The sequence below is a fragment of the Hyaena hyaena genome, unplaced genomic scaffold, assembly GCF_003009895.1.
Source record: "Hyaena hyaena isolate Hyena2069 unplaced genomic scaffold, ASM300989v1 scaffold_108, whole genome shotgun sequence".
Taxonomy (NCBI): Eukaryota; Metazoa; Chordata; class Mammalia; order Carnivora; family Hyaenidae; genus Hyaena; species Hyaena hyaena.
In genome coordinates, this window is record NW_024080741.1 from 560132 (window position 1) to 578819 (window position 18688).

Sequence of the window (18688 nt, forward strand, 5' to 3'; positions counted from 1 at the left end):
TGGCTATCCATAGCAGAAAAGGAATGCAAATTATAAATACAAAAATAGATATGAAAGTGAACATTTATTTAGAATGAAAAAAAATCACTCAAAACTACACGTTTTAAGAAGGTGGTAAATACCACAAAAATCATAGTATGTAAAAAAAGTACACGTTCTTCTTATTTATTAATTGCCCCATAAGCCTGTGTAGTACTTTTTCTAAATTTGCTATGATTCGTAATCCGAAAAACGTGTAAACTTCATCTGAAATTAGGCATTCATAGGAACAATTCAAATGCGTTTAAAAACCGGCTGCCACGTTATGTTGAACCAAATAATTGTGTAGCCAGATTACTCTGATGCTACAACATTGACTTATTGATGAATCTGTGTAGGAGTTCTGTCACCAGAACACTTGCTTCTTCAGGCATTTCTCTGCGTTGGTGGCACTTTTGTGTGCCACTTTGCTGGAACCAGCAGATTTTGTCAGGACAAGATGTATCAGATCCCCTAAGAAGCACTGATACATGTTCTGTGTAAACTGAGACTTCACATGCAGTGCCCATGTGGCACCAGTAGCAGATTGGGCCACAAACATGAGCGTTTTGGTCAAATTCTGTTCTGTGTAATCCCCTTCAGAAGAGAAGACAATATAAGGCATATTTAGAATGACATACATTCAACATCGACTACTTTCCTAACACAAGAGAACTATTTTGGCCAGGCCTTGATAAGAACCAAGTCATCTGCTGGCAATTTGACTTGTTTGATCATCGGAAGAATCCGCCAGACTAGCTTCTGGCTCAAAGTACTCCAAACCTTATTTTTCCCTCCCCTCCCACATACTTCCAACGGTGGGTGCTGTAGGACATTCACACCGTGATAAACTTAGGCTGCACCTGCACGTCCTGATGAACAGTGTAGGCACTGGCAGTGATAAGAGTGTTCCTGGAAACCATTCCTATACCCGGATGGTTGCAGATAACTTGTCTATACATGGAAGTGACAGTGAGCTACAGAAATATATCTCTCTAAGCCCAAATTAAATGTTTCCCCAATTCAACTTCCTCTCAGCTGGATCCCCAAAATGTCCACAGGCATTCAAATATCACCCAACTAAAGGAAAATCAGACAGAGAAGTTGGAATGGAAAGAGACAGAGCTATTAACCACTTGTAGTTGGACAATCTTACTTTTGCGTATATTACCAAAACATTTGGGCATAGGAACATGTTGCCCCTTAGGGAGGGACTCTGAAGCCTCATTAGCTTCCCAGCAAATATGTCCCTTAGCCTAGGACCAGGAACACATGAGGGAGGTGAGGGCCATAGGATTGATGTTATCTATGACTTCATCAAAAGGTAGCAGGCCTGGAGACGTGAACCAGAGTTAGAGTTCCATCTCTGTCCCCGAGCCTCCCCGTGCCTCAAGAGCCCCCTGAAAACAGGGATGATGACAGTGACCTCCCAGGATAGCTCTAAGGTTTAAAACACCAATTTATTATGCCTCTCTTTATTTTTAAGTTTATTTATTAATTTTGAGAGAGAGAGAGACAGAGAAGGAGAGAGAGAGAGCAGGGGAGGGGTAGAGAGAGAAGGAGAGAGATAGAAGCCCAAGCAGGCTCCATGCTGTCAGCACAGAGCCCAACACTGGGCTCAGTCTCACAAACCTGAGATCATGACCTGAATTGAAATCAAGAGTCAGACACTTAACCGACTGAGCATCTCAGGCACCCAATTTGTTCCTTCTCTTGCTAAGTCAGAGGACTGGACAGATGCCCCTGTTGTTCTCAGGCCAGTGTCACAGTCTCTTCCTCCCCTTGGGTCCAGAAGGAACAAGTCTACAGGAACAGGGCTGCCTCTTTAAAGTATGAGGCTGTGCTCTGACCCCTAATGGAATGAACCAAGTCCTGTCTTCTGGAATCAGGGTAATCCTGCTGAGGTCATTTCTACCACCTCCTCCTCCCTGCTGTCAGGCAGGGGATTAGAGGAGAGGCCAATGGATTAACGGGTTCATTTTGTCACAATCCCCCCCCCCCCCCACCGCAGACCATCAGCCCCATCCTGGAGCCTGCCAGTCAGGTGGAGCGGCTCCTCTGTGCACTGTACTCTACAGGGCAGAGAGAAGCCCCCGCCCCTGCTAAGCATTGGAGCCAAGAGAAGACAAAGCTGGGGAACCCCAGGCTTGCCAGAAAGGCAGAAGGCCTAGGGATGTCCCAAGGATCTGGGTGAAAGGCAGACAGAGCTGGCGATCGGAGACTGCTCTCTTCTCTCCCCGCCTTCACCGTGAGCCCAGCAGAGACACCATGCCAGGAGTCCCCAGGTTCCACCTAGACACCAGCGCCCCCCACACCAGGAGGCCCTGGTGCCAGTGGCCAGGGGCCTGGGCCTCCCTGCAGAAGATCATGGTCATCCTGTGCCTGCTGCTCTCCAGCACCTCCCTGTCCCCTACACACGCGCAGACCAAGATTCCTCTGGAGACGTAAGCATCCAGTTCACTCCGGCTCCCTAAATTCTTCTGGCCCTTTCCTCCCTTCCTTCCCCCTGTAAAGCTCAATCCTCTGCCCACCCTCCCACTGGGACCTCTGGCTTCCTTGGGGCTCTCCCCTGGAACTTTCACTCTGCCTTTCCTTCCCTTCTTCCCACACGGCTCCCGTTCTGGGGCCGCACCTGCCACTCCTGACACCTGCTGCTTTCAGGCAGAACTGAAGTGAGGGTCCTCACTCCTCCGGCTGGCAAGCAGCAGCTCGAGCTCCTGCAGGCCCAATAGATGCTCCTTTGGGGATAATCACTGTCATTAGGCCTCTGGCAGTGGGAGATGTGCTAGCTCAAAATGATCATCATGGTTCCCCAAGGATTTGTTGGGAAATTTGTCTTTCTGAAAGGGTAAAGCAGTTCCAAACAGACAAAATGGCTCATGCAACCGGGAGCTGGGTAAAATTGGACTTTGGTCATCTTAGTCGTCCCTTTCTGCCTCCTTCCAGGACCCCTCCTACATTCTGTCAATCAGCCCAGCTCCAGGAAAGAATCTGCTATCAGTCATTTACACTTTGGAATAAAGTGTAATTGCTGTGCAATATCTCTGGGAGTATCTGACTTTCCATCCTTAGCTCAGGCGGTCCTATTAAGAAATGCCCAATGTATGTGGGGAGCAGAAAACTCTAGAGGGAAGGGGGCAGCTTGTTCAGTCCATACATGAGCCCAGCTATTCATGTCCAGCAAAATAGTTAGGCTACCAAGGCCAGCCATCAACCTCACGTCTTAACCCAAGTGGAGACAGGGAGGCCAAACAACACGTTATGTCTAGCTTTGTTGAGCAATGGATTTGAGCAGCATTGTTTACATCGGGTTGTATAACCTCTACTGCTTCTATGCCTAGTACAGTGTTAGGTGCTTTATAAATGATATCTTTACTCCACACAGCAAAGCAATGAGGTGGGTGATAGCTTCCTATTCTGTACTTGAGGAAACAAGCTCAGAAAGGTCGGGTGACCTCCCCAAGTTCATGTAGGCATTAAACAGAAGTGCCAGAACCTAAACGCAAGTCCGTTTGGCCTGTGCTTCACCCACTCTCTGTTGCCGAGGGAGATGTTGAGAATAATTTTCCAGGCCCAGAACGCACGCCAGAATTGTGGAAGGGGAACTCCAGGCTGAGTGCTGAATAAAGATGGTTGGAATCCATGTCTTTGTTGAGAAGAATGGCACACTGGACATCTACGTGGAAACCGCCACAGTTGGCCTAGATTATTGGCCCTCAAACCTGCCTGTATCTGCACCCGCCCTCTCCCTAGAAGCCAGACTTCTGCCAGGCCCTTGACATCCCCCCTCTTCTCTCTCCTGCTGAATCGTCTTCCATCCCACTGACATTGCTTCTCCCTTGTATCCAGCGGTGTCCTCCTTTTCGGCTCAGCCCTCAGCCTCCACCACCTGCCTGGGCTTCTACTGCCCTCCCAAAACTGTTCGCACCGAGATCTCCAAAGATCTCCTCCATACCCAATAAGTAGACGTTCCTGGCCCCATCTCCCCGGACTCCCTTTTTCTTGAACCTCAATGCCTCAACTTCCATTAACAATGACTCTCCTGGGTCTCCTTGGGCACCTAAGCTGACCTTCTGTCCTTCCCAAGCAATGCTTCCCCTTTGCCTGCCCCCAAGATTGCTGGTGTCCCCCAGAGTTTGTCATCCACTCGCAGGTCTTCTCATGCTCCACACGCTCCTTGAAATAGCCCATATACCTTCAGAATTTCAACTCTACCTCTGTACTAATGACTCTCAGCCCTGTCTCTACTTGTCAGACTCATATACCATTGCCTGTGGACAGCCCTTTCTGAACATCTTGTGAGGTTTTAAGTTCAAGTTTGTGTCTTTCGAAATATGATGCAATTGGTGCCTTCTGGAGTTGTGCAGTGCACAACCTATCCCATAGCACTTAGTAGCCTTGCAACAGGAACCTCATATTCTATACATCCCAAGAGATACTCATCACCTTCCACCATCTCCATCTTGTTCCTCTCAATCTCCCTGATGATTCTTAACTTTATTCAATAACACCACTATCAGCTCAATCACCCAAGCTAGAAATCTGAAGTCATTTTTTACTCATCCAAGCTCTTCTATACTCTCTACTTAGAAATCTCTTCCAAATCTCTTTGGCAGGCGAAACGCTCCCAAATTTATTTTTCTTTTCTTTTCTCTTTTCTCTTCTTTTTATTTTCTTTATTCCCTCCTTTCTTTCTTTGAGTGAGAGGGAGATCATGAGGGGCAGAAGGAGAGAGTGAGAATCCTAAGCAGTCTCTACACTCAGCACAAAGTCCGATGTGGAGCTTGAACCCATGACTGTGAGAACATGACCTGAGCTGAAATCAAGAATTGAATGCCCAACTGACTGAGCCACCCAGGTGCCTAAACTCTCCCAAACTTCTAACACTGAACTCAGATCCCACTTGTTCCAACAACCCTCCTGGCACCCCCACCAACCTCCCCAAGGTTTGTTGGCACCTCTCCCCTTCAAACATGTATTGCGCTATCTGTATGTACAGAGATGTCCCTCTAACTGAGGGTTTTACAACAGTGAGGAAGGACCATGATATGGCTCTAGTGCTGTGCACAATGGCTGGCACATAGTAGAACCTTAATAATTATTGGTTGAGTGATTGAATAAATGTGGACTTTGACAGGATCATGTGGGCAAGCTCCTTTTGCTCCATCTGGAGAGGCTCAGACGCAGTCCTACATATTCACCCCAGGTTGCCACCAGCCTGCTCAGGTGGCAGGATCTTGGTGCACTTCTGGGGGTGGATCAGACATCAGGGCTTCTCCTCTAGGCTGTCTGCACCCAGGGTGAGGGGTTGCTTCCTCACACCCTCCCCACCTGGCCTCCTCTCTGCTCCACAGTAGCAGCTCAGAGCCTCTTCCTCTGTCCCTGGCTCATGTCCCCTCTGAAGTTTCAACAGAGGATTTGGCGGCCAGTCATGACCTTGCACAGGGCACACTGGAGGGCAGGGCCCATTGAGAAGTTGCAGTGGTGCCAGGACACCAGCGTGGCTCAGTTGGCTCAGCATCCGACTCTTGATTTCAGCTCAGGTGGTGATCTCAAGGTTCCTGGAATCAGTCCCGCAACAGGCTCTGCGCTGACAGTGTGGAGCCTGCTTGCAACTGTCTCCCTCCTTCCCTCTCTCTCTGCTCCTCCCTTGCTCTCTCTCTCTCTCTCTCAAAATAAATAAACATTTAAAAAAAGTTGCAGTACTGCCAAACAGTTCCTGTTTCCACCCTCATGATCCTCCCCACCCTGGCCTGGGCCTGTCCACCACCTCTTCCCTTTCTCTCCTCTCTGTTCTCCACCCACAGACCAGAACCCTTGGGGGTTTGGGATCAGGCGTTGCTTCCCAATTCATCTGCCCTGCCCTGAGGGTAGCTGCTGGGCCCCCAAAGTGTCCTCTGGGTCTCCTGCCTGACCATGAGGGATGGTAGCTCTTTGTGTATGTTTCTGGGTGTAGGTCGATGTGTATGTGATCCATGTATGTATGTGGGTATCTCTAGGTACTATGTGTGTGTCTCTGTGTGTATCAGCACTGTGTGTGTACACACTGGTGCTCTACGTGCATGTGCGTATGTGCATATGTCTGCGTGTGTCTCCATATTTATGTGTCTGTGTGTGTGCCTGTGTATACACATGTACTTTCATTACCCGGCAGAGTGAAGCTGTGGGCAGACACCTTCGGCAGGGACCTGTATAACACTGTGACCAAATACTCGGGCTCTCTCTTGCTGCAGAAGGTCAGTAACCCCCTTCCAGGGAGCTCACAGGGGGATGGCCAGACCCTGGTGGAGAAGCAGAGTCTCAAGTCCCCTGTACTGCAAGGGGTCTTAGAGATTATCTCATCCATTCTTCTTATTTGCAGATTGGGAAACTGAGGCCCAGGGAGGGCATGATTTGCCCAAGTCACAGAGCAAGTCAGTGGAGGCAGTGCAGTGGAGTGGCCAAGAGCACAGGGTAGTGTCAGCTCAGATTCCCCCAAAGGCTGATGCCAAGATGGAATTAGATGAGATGGGGGGGGGGGTTGCTGTGTTGCTATGAAGAAGAAAAGGGATAGGAAGCAGGTGTAGACAGAGTGGGATGCTCGCCTGACAACTGTGAAGGGGGATGCAGAGGAAGGAGAAAGCAGTAAGTGCCCTGCAGGTACTTGGGCAGTAGAAGGACATGAGAGCTTCCCTGCAGAGCTACAGTTCTCAGGACCTCCAGCCCTGCTGTGGCGCTGGAGAGTCCCCACACCTACAGACCGGTGCCTGGCTCCTGGGCGGAAGAAGCGCCTGATGGAGAGAACATTGAACCAGGTCCCCGCCCCCCCCCAGCCCCCCCGGCCTGTATTTATTAATTGCTTTTTAAGCAGATTGACACCAAGCCTCTCCTCTCACTGGATTATAAACAACCTCATTTTCTCTAATATTTATAACTCCCAGACCGGTTTTAATAATAGCCTGCCATTCTTTATTATTACCATTTGCTAAGAGCTCTATATTCACAATTTAATTCATGAGGTGAGTACGATCTTCGCCATTTTCTAAATGTTGCTAAGAGCAAATCCCAGGCTTTTATGCCTAGGCAAGGCCGCACTGCAGCCCTTTCCTCGAGCGGGCTGGTCCTTGGGCTGGTGGGAGTGGGCGGGGCCAGGAGTCCTGCGCCCCCTACAGGCCGCTGTAGCAATGACAACTCTGACCTTTCAAGCTCGTGTGCAACTTCTACCTTGCAAAGCACCATGTTCTCATTTGTACTCTCCAACCCCGGGTGAGGGAGATACAGCCATAATTAAGTCGTCGTTTTGGGTAAAAGCATTCTAGAGCATGCTCTAAAGCCATGCAAATGTGACATCTTGTAGATGAGTGGTCATATGGCAACTAGGTGGTCAAACTGGGTCATTAGATACATGCTAGGTAAGAGACGTAGGCCCAGAGAGTAGACTTGATCCCAGATCTCAACTCCTAGGGCTACCGGAAGTTTGTTGGGCAACTGCAGCTGCTGCTGAGCTCTGCTCTGGCAGTGAGAATTTCGGGTCACATGGAGGTGAGAAGGGAGTATGCTGATACCACTAGGCATCAGGGAGAGATAAACTGATGTCTCATAGTCCCTGTGAGGAGGGAGGGAGCATGACTGCACAAAAAAAGACATGGAAAGCTGGACACTCACCAGGTTCTTCACTCACTGGCTGTGTGATCTCGGTCAAGTTTGTTGACCTCTCTGAGCCTCAGTCTACTCCCTTTTTTAAATTGTTTTTTTTTAAAATTTTATGTTTGTTTATTTTTGAGAGAAAGAGAGAGAGGCACCAGCTGGGGAGGGGCAGAGAGAGAGAGACACAGAATCCAAAGCAGGCTCCAGGCTCTGAGCTGTCAACACAGATCCCGATGCAGGACTCGAACTCATGAACTTCAACATCATGACTTGAGTCGCAGTCAGACGCTCAGACACTTAACCAACAGAGCCACCCAGGCACCCCAGTCTACTCCCTTTTAAGGATATTAACCACAATATCTCCAGAGTTCCTGGAACAGAGAGGACATTTGATATTATAGAAGAAGGGGAGGGCCTGTCCTTGCCTCTAGTCCAGTCAACAAGACTTCACAGGTTGGGAGGATGGAGGCTGCACGTACTCACATACAAGACCACAGGTGCCCATCTCTCCCACTTCTCCTGCACAGAAATACAAGGATGTGGAGTCCAGTCTGAGGATCAAGGAGGTGGATGGCTTGGAGCTGGTGAGGAAGTTCTCAGAGGACATGGAAACCATGCTACGCAGGAAAGTGGAGGCTGTCAAGGTACTCCAGGTCCTATGATTTGTGGGGGTTCCGCCCTAGCACCCATGACAACAAAATGACACTTTGTGTTGTGGCCCTGCATCCTTTTCCCCACACCATCCTCTTCCTACCTTATGAGTGTCTGCTTTGTATCCCCATGAGCCAAAAGACCCTTGTAAAGGAGAAAATGATGGGAAGCACAGGGAGAGAGAAGGGACCTGAGATTTGAGCTCTGCCTTAGGAAACAATGTACAATACAATAGGATCAACCTACAGTGTTAAGAGGGACTCTGCATCACAACCTCACATTCAGAAACTGGCACAGAGCAGGTACAGAGTGAGGGCTCAGGAGTCATCTGCTGAATGAACAGGTGGGTGGCTGGATGGCTGGTGGGTGGGAGGGAAGGAATATAACTAAATGGAGAGCTCGAAAAGTGGAGCTCCCTCATCTCCTCTCCCTTCTGTCCTCTCCCCTTTTCTTCTCCCCCCACCTTCTCCTCTTCTGTATGCCAACCCATCCATCATGGCTCTCGAGTGCTCAGAGGGCCATCCAGGCAGCAGAAGTACCTATAGTGCTGGGCTTCACACTCAGGTGATTCCCTCACTGCACATCCACCAAGCCTGGCTTGGCCCTGCTAGTAACAGAATGTGTCCCTCCCCTGGCATGAAGGGCTTGCCCCAATATTTGTGGGGACTTGGCTGCTTGGAGATACACAGTTCCGGCTCCACCTAGCCAGAGATCTGGCCATCTGAAACCAGTGTTATCCCCAAAAGGACTCCCTTTGGGAGCCAGGAAGGCAAGGAGAGAGGAGATGGAGCTGGGTGGTAGATTGTGCAGGGGAGGCTGAGGGCAGGGGTTAGGGAGAGAGCTGGCAGTGCTGACAAAGGAAGCTGCAGCCTGACCAGTGTCCTGCCTGGTCCCCACCTCTGGGAAGCATCAAAATCCACCCTCTGGGAAGCATCAGTGTCAAAGTTGCTGAGACCTTCTTTCCCACAAGTGGCAATTTGTAGCCTCTTTTCTATAGCTTAGGGGCAAGGGATCTCAGCATCAGAGAAGATACTGGGGGACTGAAGAGCCCATCCTGGACTATAGCAAGGGGACAGTGACCTGACATACAACCAACATGAGCAGTAACGCTTGCCTCCTTCCATCTGCAGTGCTGTTTAAAAAGCCTCTCTGGGTGCAGATGTTGGGCCCTTCCATGGGGATGCCATGGGGAAATTTACTGCAAAGCAGCACTAAAATAATTTTTGCCCTGTGAAATTTCTTCATCACATCTAGGATTTGGGGCTTGGATTATTTGACCCAATATACACATGTATGAATAGAGAACCAGAGATGCTTAGTGACCTCTCCCCTGACAAAGCCAGAATAGGAGCTCAGGTCCTTTTTATTCCCTAGGTTTATTGAGATATAATTGACAATCAAAAATATATATACTTAAGGTGTGTAACCTGATGACCCAATAATATACATACACATTGTGAAATATTCACCTCAACCAAACTAACCAACATCCATACCTCACACTTTTCCTTCCTCAATCTCTTCCTTCTCTCCTTCCTTCCCTCCCCCTTCCATCTTTCCTTCCTACCTTCATTCATCCTTCCTTCCTCCCTCTCTCCCTTCCTTTATTAAATTTTTTATGTGTGATAAAAACACCCAAAATCTACCCTCTTAGCAAACTTCAAGAATACAATTCAAAACTGCCAACTAAAGTCATATTGCTGTACCTCAGTTCTCTACAACTTATTTATCTTGCATGACTAAAACTTTATACCCTTTGACCAACGTCTCCCCATTTTGCCCTTCCCCCACCAGCTCCTGGTAACTCTCTCGTTTCTATGAGTTTGACCAGTTTAGATTCCACATATAAGCGATATTATGCAATGTTCATCTTTCTGTATCTGGCTTATTTCACTTAGCACAATGTTTTTCAGGTTCATCCATGTTGTTACAAGTAGAAAGGTTTTCCTTTAAGACTGAATAGAAAGAGAGAGAGAGAGGAGAGAGCGAGCAAGCGAGAGAGAGCGAGCGATATATCATTTTGACTAACATTTAGGTTGTTTCCCTATTATTGGCATTATCTTCAGTGAATATGGAAGTACAGATATCTTTTTTTGAGATTCTGATTTCATTTCCTTTGATATGTATCATATGGTAGTTCTATTTTTAAATTTTGGGGGAACCTCCAGGCTGTTTTCCATATGGCCGTACTAGTTTATATTCCCACCAACAATACAATGATTCCCTTTTCTCCACAGCCTCACCAACACTTTTTATCTTATGTCTTTCTAATGACAGCCTCCTAACAGGTGATATCTCATTTGTGGTTTTGACTTGCATTTCCCTGATGATTTGTGAGATTGTCTACCTTTTCATATATCTGTTGGTCATTTGTATGTCTTCTTTGAGGAATGTCTCTTCAGGTCCTTTGACTTTTTTTTTTAACATTCCTCAGTGCTCTTCAAGATAAGTATACTCTTTTTTTTAATGGTTTCTTGTCAAGTTGGTTTCCATATAACACCATGCTCATCCCAACAAGCGCCCTCCTCCATGCCCATCACCCCTTCCCTCCCCCTCCCCCCTCCCCCATCAGCCCTCAGTTTGTTCTCAGCATTCAAGAGTCTCTCATGGTTTGCCTCCCTCCCTCTCCCCTACTATTTTTCCCCTTCTCCTCCCCCATGGTCCTCCATTAAGTTGCTCTTAATCCATCTATATGTGCAAACATATGGTAACTATCCTTCTCTGCCTGACTTATTTCGCTCAGCAGAACACCCTCAAGTTCCATCCATGTTGCTACACATGGCCAGATTTCATTCTTTCTCATTGCCATGTAATATTCCATTGTATAGATAAACCACATCTTCTTGATCCATTCATCAGTTGATGGACACTTAGGTTCTTTCCATGTTTTGGCTATTGTTGAGAGTGAACATTGGGGTACATGTGCTCCTATGCATCAGCACTCCTCTTAATCCCCTTCATCTATTTTACCCATCTCCCACTCACCTCCCCTCTGGTAACCATCAGTTTGTTCCCTAGAGTTAGTAGCCTTTTTTGTTAGTGGCGCTTTCTTTTTTCTTTGTTTGCTTTGTTTCTGAATGTCCACATATAAGTAAAATTATATAGTGTTTGTCTTTCTCTGACTTATATCACTTGGCATTACATCCTCTAAGTCCATCCATGTTGTTGCAAAGAACAAGATTTCATCTTTTTATGACTAATATTCCACTGTATATACACCACATCTTCTTTATCCATTCATCTATCAATGGACACTTGGGTTGCTTCCGTATCTTGGCTATTATAAGTAATGCTGTAATAAACCTAGGAATGCATATGTCTCTTTGAATTAGTGTTTTTCTTTTCTTTTCTTTTTTAAGCTCTGGAGGTGGATGATGGTGATGAATTAGTGTTTTTATTTTCTTTTGGTAAATACCCAGCAGTGGAATTACTAAATCATCTGGTAATTTTATTTTTAATTTTCTGAGGAAGCTCCATACTATTTTTCAAAGTGGCTGCACCAGTTTGCATTCCCACTATCAGTGCACAGGTGTTCCCTTCTCTCCACATCCTCATCAATATTTGTTATTTCTTGTGTTTTTGATTTTAGCTATTCTGACAGGTACAAAGAGATATCTCATTGTGGTTTTATTCTGTATTTCCCTGATGATTAGTGATGTTGAGCATCTTTTCATGTGTCCATTGACCATCTGTATGTCTTCTTTGGAAAAATGTCTATTCATATTCATATTCAGTTCTTCTGCCCATTTTTAATTGTATTATTTGGGTTTTTTTCCCCTGTTGCCTTGTATAGATTCTTTATATATTTTGGATTTTAATCCCTTATCAGATATCATCTGCAAATGTCTTCTCCCATGCAGTAGGTTGCCTTTTTGTTTTGTTGATGGTATCATTCACTGTGCAAAGCCTTTTATTTTGGTGTGGTCCCAATACCAATTTTGCTTTTGTTTCACTTGCCGGAGGAGACTTACCTAGAAAAATGTTTTTATGGTGACTGTCAAAGAAATTATTCCCTGTGTTTTCTTCTAGGAATTTTATAGTTTTAGGCCTCACATTTGGGTCCTTAATCCATTTTGAGTTTATTTTTGTGTATAGTTAAGTGGTTCAGTTTCATTCTTTTGCACGTAGCTCTCCAGTTTTGCCAACTGTAGGTTCACTCTGTTGATTGTTTCCTTTGCTGTGCAGAAGCTTTCTGGTTTGATGCAATCCCATTTCTATTTTTGCTTTTGTTGTCTGTGTTTTGGGTGTCACATGCTCCCCCAAAAGACCAGTGACAAGAAACTTCTTCTCTATGCTTTGTTCTAGTAATTTTATAATTTCAGATCTTGCATTTAAGTCTTCATTTTGAGTTGATTTTTGTGTTTTTTAAAAAATTTTTTAAATGTTTTTATTTATTTCTGAGAGAGAGAGAGAGAGAGAGCGTGAGCAGGGGAGGGTCAGAGAGAGAGGGAGACACAGATTTTGAAACAGGCTCCAGGCTCTGAGCTAGCTGTCAGCACAGAGCCCGACGCGGGGCGCAAACCCACAAACCATGAGATCATGACCTGAGCCGAAGTCAGACACTTAACCAACTGAGCCACCCTGGTGCCCCTGATTTTTGTATTTGGTATAAGGGTCAAATTTAATTCTTCCGCATGTGAATATTCAGTTTTTCCAACACCATTTACTGAAGAGACTTTTTCACTATTGTATGTACTTAGCACCCTTCAAGGTCAGTTGATTTTAAATGCTGGATTAGGGCTGCCTGGTTTTAAGCACCTGACTTCAGCTCAGATCATGATTTCACAGTCTGTGAGTTTGAGCTCTGTGTTAGGCTCTGCACTGACAGCTCAGAGCCTGGAGCCTCCTTTGGATTCTGTCTCTCTTTGTCTTTCTGCTCCTCTCCCCTGCTTATGCTCTCTCTCTCTCTCTCTCTTTCTCAAAAATAAATAAATAAAAGATTAAAAAAATTTTAAATAAATGTACAGATTTATTTCTGGGCTCTCTATTCTGTTCCATTTGTCTTTATGTCTTTTTCTGCCAATACCAACTCTTTTGATTATTGTAGTTTTGTAATATATTTTGAAATCAGGAAGTATGATTCCTCTAGCTTTGTTCTACTTACCCGGCAATGTTTTGGGCTATTCACGGTCTTTTGTGGTTCCACATGAATTTTATGGTGGGTTTTTTTTTTCTGTTTCCATAAAGACTGACATTGGCATTTTGATAGGGATTGCAGTGAATTTGTAGATCACTTTGGGTAGTAAGGACATTTTAACAATATTAATTCTTCCAATCCATTGAAAGGGATCTTTCCATTATCTGTGTCTCCTTTAATTCCCTTACTTCCCATGATGTCTGTAATGCTAACATCCCTTTTTTAAAAAAAATTTTGGTAAATACACATAATATAGAAGTTACCATTTTTACCATTTTATCCATTTTAAAATGTACAATCTGGGGGTGCCTGGGTGGCTCAGTTGCTTAAGCGTCCAACTTCGGCCCAGGTCATGATCTCACGGGATCTCACATCCGGCTCTGTGGTGACAGCTAGCTCAGAGCCTGGAGCCTGTTTCAGATTCTGTGTCTCCCTCTCTCTCTGTCCCTCCCTTGCTCACATTCTGTCTCTCTCTGTCCCAAAAATAAATAAATGTTAAAAAAATAAAAAATAAATAAATGTACAGTCCAGTGGCACTAGATACACTCTATGCATCTATGCAACTCCCATCACCAACCATCTAGTTCCAGAACTTTTCATCACTCCCAGACAGAAACCCTGTACCCATTAAGCAGTCACTCTCATTCCCCCATCCCCATCCCCCCACTAATCTTCTTTCTGTCTGTAGATTTTTCATTTTGAATATTTCACAAAAGTGGAATCATATGGTACATAACCTTGTATATCTGGAGTCTTTCATTTAGCTTATAATAGGTCATACAGAATAGTTTCACTGCCCTAAAAAAACCCCTCTGTTTTCTGCCTATTCCTCTCTCCCTCCCCACAAACCTCTGGCTACCACTGATCTTTTTACTGTTTCCATAGTTTTGCCTTTTCCATAACATCATAATGTCATGTAGTTGGAATGCAGTAGGTAGCCTTTTTAGATGGGCATCTTTCACTTAATAACGTGCATTTACCTTTTGGATGTTGTGAATAGTGCTTCTATAAACATTTGTTCACAAGTTAGTGTTTGAGTACCTGTTTTCAGTTCTCTTGGATATATTCTTAGAAGTAGAAATTATTGAAAACCTACTAGTATTGTTTTGCCCATTCATTCTCCCCTTTGTGTTTCCATCCTTCAGAATCTGGTAGAGGCTGCCGAGGAGGCTGACCTGAACCATGAATTCAATGAATCTCTGGTGGTGAGTTAATGACTAATCACCAAACCCCCAACCAAGAGCCAAGGTCCCCTGAGTATAAGATACAGAGGGGTGGGAGAAGGTGGGAAGTCCAGCACCATCCTTTAATGTGCACAGAATTTGTATGAGCCTATAATAGTTTGATTCTGAAATGCTCTCCAGTATTTTCAGAAGAGATTTATGGACCAGGTAGGAGAGATAATTTTCAAGACTTGGGGTGGGGGCAGGGGACATAGAGCGGCAATCCACCCATTCCATAAACATTTTTTGTCCAACCACCATGTGGTAGATAAAAAGTCAAGAAGCTCACAGACCAAATACCTCCAGCATGAGGCATGTAACAAATCCATGAGAGTTGGTAAACAGAGTCACAAGAATCCAGAAGGGAAGGGTTAGAAGTTCAGAAAGTCCTGCAAACAAAGTAGCATTAGAACCAGCCTTGGGCTGAGAGGGATTTGAACAGGAAAGGCATAGAGAAGCTGAGGGAAAAGAAAAGACACTGAAATAAGAAAACACAAGATTGAGGGAATTGCAAATGGTCAGCTCTGTATGTCCAGGGGATGGTGAAGTAAAAAGTGACGCGGACAGATGGGAATCTGGCCTCAGCTCAGCCTGGAATGACACAGACTGAAGGGTTTGAGCAGCGGAGGGTCACAGCTCGATTGGTGCTTTAGAAAGCTCTTGCAGTCAGCAGTATTGTGCCGTGCGGCAGGACATAGGGTGCCCTGAGGGGGTTGTTCAAGATGTAAACCAGGTGGTGTGAAGGGAGTGGGGAAGATGGTCTGATTATGGCTCTGATCATGGCTCTAAATGTGGTATTTCAAGTAGACCCTCCAACACTGCATGTTAGAGGCAAAAAGCACACTGCTGGCTCCTCAGAGGGACACGGGGGCCACAGACCGTGTCTTGGGCCCAGGCTGCCGCAGGCTGTTTTCTAAAGAGAGAAGCCTCACCTCTCAGGACCTACTGAGAGTTCCTAGGAGCCCTCCCACAATGGAAGAAAATTGGTGGTACCCATGAGGCTGCCTCTGTCTCTTTACTTCGCCTTGAACCTCTACTTGCCTCTCTCTGGCTCTGATCTGGTCATGCCCACACATGCTAAACAAAGTGGAGAACTGAGGCAATAATCTAGACAACTTACATCAAAATGCAAGTGAATCAACCATGCTCTCCAACTGTCTGGGATCTGTATGTGTCCATATGTGTAATACAGGTCACTGCCTCAGTTGTCCACGGATGCTGCTTGTATGGATGCTGTCAGTCTGTCTGACCCCACCTCTCACATCTGAGTGCTCTGATCTGTGCCATTTCTTTCTCTCTCTCACCCTGTACATCTCTTGTGTCCACATTGTCTCTGTGCTGCTATTTCCCCTCCACCCCTAGTTTAACTACTACAACTCTGTCCTGATCAACGAGAGGGATGAGAATGGCAATTACGTGGAGCTGGGGGCTGAGTTTGTCCTTGAGTCCAATGCGCACTTCAGCAACCTGATGGTGAATACCTCCATCAGCAGCGTGCAGCTGCCTACCAACGTATACAGCAAAGGTAGTTCTCCTACCCCACCCTGTGACCTGGCACTCTCTCTAACATTTTGTGGTTGTTAGCTGATGCTGGTGAGTTTTAAAGATTTGCCTCCATTTTCCTGAGAAGCCAACCTCCTTGACTGGGGAGAGCAAGAAAAAGTATTCTACACCAATTTGGGCTGGGAGAAAACTCAATAATCCTGTATTAGGGGGTGTGAGTGGGGCTCTCCAAGTGCAATGTAGCAGGAAGTTGTAAACAACAGCACTGCAGGCTGTGTGTATGTTCAGCCGGTGAAGAGCTGGTCACAGTTGCTTCTGATTTAGTTTCTCTGCAGTTCTTTCTGTAATTTCATCTTTTAGACCCAGACATTTTAAATGGAGTCTACATGTCTGAAGTCTTGAACACTGTATTTGTGGAGAACTTCCAGAGAGACCCAACATTGACCTGGCAATATTTTGGCAGTTCCACTGGATTCTTCAGGATCTATCCAGGTAAGGATATTAAGAGGCATCTCCATGGTCTTCTGAGCTTCTCTGGGAATAAGGCAATGGAGACATTGAAGATGGGCCCTGGCATTCAGACTCCCAGTGAATGGACCCCCCTCCTATCCAAAAGCATCTCCAACCCACATTTTGACACAATAACCACATTTACAATAAATAGTTGTTGAATGAATGAATGAATGAATGAACAAATGAAACTATCAAATACCATAGTAACCAATCCCAAAATGCCCACATTAAACTCTTGTTTTATGAAAAGCACTGTGGAAAATGCAAAGGAAGATAAAACAATTCTTGATCTTAAGGAGTTTACATCCTAATTGGAGAAGTGGAGCATATGCACTTGAAGTGCACAACAGCAATGCACAAAGTGTCACCACCAGTTAGTATGTGATTAGTGGCCAACTTAATAGATGGCATGGGGAAAGCTCCCTTGTCCACCAATAAAAGTAGAAAACAAACATCTACCACAAGGTTTGCATTTTACTTCAATCCATTTTTATATTTTAGCACACTCTCCTGAAAGTTTTGAATTAGCCCTGTTTTTCTGAGACCAGAAATCAGAAAAAAATCCTAAAAGACCCTTCTGTGTCCCCAGCTGGAAAAGCCAGTTCTTCTGCAGGAAGACACCGGGATCTTAGAGCTCACAGGGTTTTAGCATGCCCCTGTTTCTCTGCCCAGAGCCACAACCAGTCACTTTCTTTCTCTGCTCTCTGGTGCCTCAACGAGCAAGGTCATCCCTTTTCCTTGGAACAGCCCTTCAAATGCTTGAAGACCACTCACACGTCCCTCCGATCTTCTCCAGCGTCCAATTCCTGCAAATATTTCTGCCACATCCAGAGACATCAACTTGTGGGCAGACAAAACAGTCCAGATATGGCCTATCAGTCTAGGAAGAGGGGAGGGCAACTTCTCACATCCACATCCATTTATAATTATATATCAGCCCTCAGGTGCACAGTATTAGATTGACTGTTCACGATCATGGTGCACTGTTCTCATGGGTCCATGCAGGCCTATTTCAATGTTTTTTTAAACTTTTTATTTATAATGTAATTAATACTTATATTTACATCACAACACAAAAACTGGAATGTTACCAAACCTCTATTTACTTATGTGCTCCTCCTTGGACCTCGGCCTCTGCCCTGACTTCTCCCCAATTTCACCCCCTTCAACTGACCAGGTAACAACTATCCTGCACTTTGAACTTCTCCCTCTATTTGAAGTTTTTTGGCTCCCTGCTTAGTTATTTAGTTTTATCTCATTTTTACAAACACATTAACATCTGCCTAAACAATATATTGTTTTGTTTTGCTTAGTTTTAAAATTTATTAAACTGGTTTTGAGTATAGACTGTTAGAGCTTGCTTTTTCATTCAGTATTATACTAGCAAGATTCACCTGGGTTGTCACGTATGTCTGTACTTTGTCATTTCTTTCTGCATCATATTCTTGGGGGCCAATATAGCGGTTTATTCATCTTCCTGATCCTGTCTGGGTTGTTTGCAGGGGGGGTTTGTTGTTGTGGTGGGTTTTGTTCTTTTTTTTTTTCCTTTTAAGAACAGTGTTGCTATGAATGTTCTTATACATGTCTCCTGAGACATATTCTGAGAGTTTCTCTTGGGCATGTACCTAGGAATGGAATTGCTATGCAAAATTGTTTTCCAAAATACTTGCACTAATTATGTTCCCACCAGTCATGAATAACAGAATCTGTTGATCCATATTTTCTCAAACCCTGAGTATTATTAAACATTAAAAGTTTTTGTTAATAACATTTTAGTGTAAAATGGTATTTCACTGGTCTGGCATTGCCTTTAGTTGATCACTGGTGAAGCTGAGTATCTCTTTCTTCATATATCATGTGTTGTATGTATTTCTTCTTCTGTGGAATGCCTATTATGTCTTTTGTCTAACTATCTATTGACTTTTGTAATGTTTACCCTTCCTTACATTTATATAAAATGTAACTTGATCATGGGGCACCTGGGTGGCTTAGTCGGTTAAGCGTCCGACTTTCGCTT

At 45.1% G+C, this 18688-nt stretch overlaps 1 protein-coding gene across 1 annotated transcript in view; it reads left to right on the forward strand.

The window, feature by feature from the left end:
• The first annotated feature begins 2286 nt into the window (after positions 1-2286).
• The window catches only part of CACNA2D4 (calcium voltage-gated channel auxiliary subunit alpha2delta 4), a 112956-nt gene continuing 96554 nt past the window's right edge, over positions 2287-18688 (forward strand). The window contains exons 1-6 of the mRNA XM_039236349.1: positions 2287-2462; positions 6173-6254; positions 8172-8288; positions 14578-14637; positions 16018-16180; positions 16519-16650. Of these exons, the coding sequence (XP_039092280.1) occupies positions 2287-2462; positions 6173-6254; positions 8172-8288; positions 14578-14637; positions 16018-16180; positions 16519-16650 (730 nt within the window). The remainder of the gene's footprint in view (positions 2463-6172; positions 6255-8171; positions 8289-14577; positions 14638-16017; positions 16181-16518; positions 16651-18688) is intronic.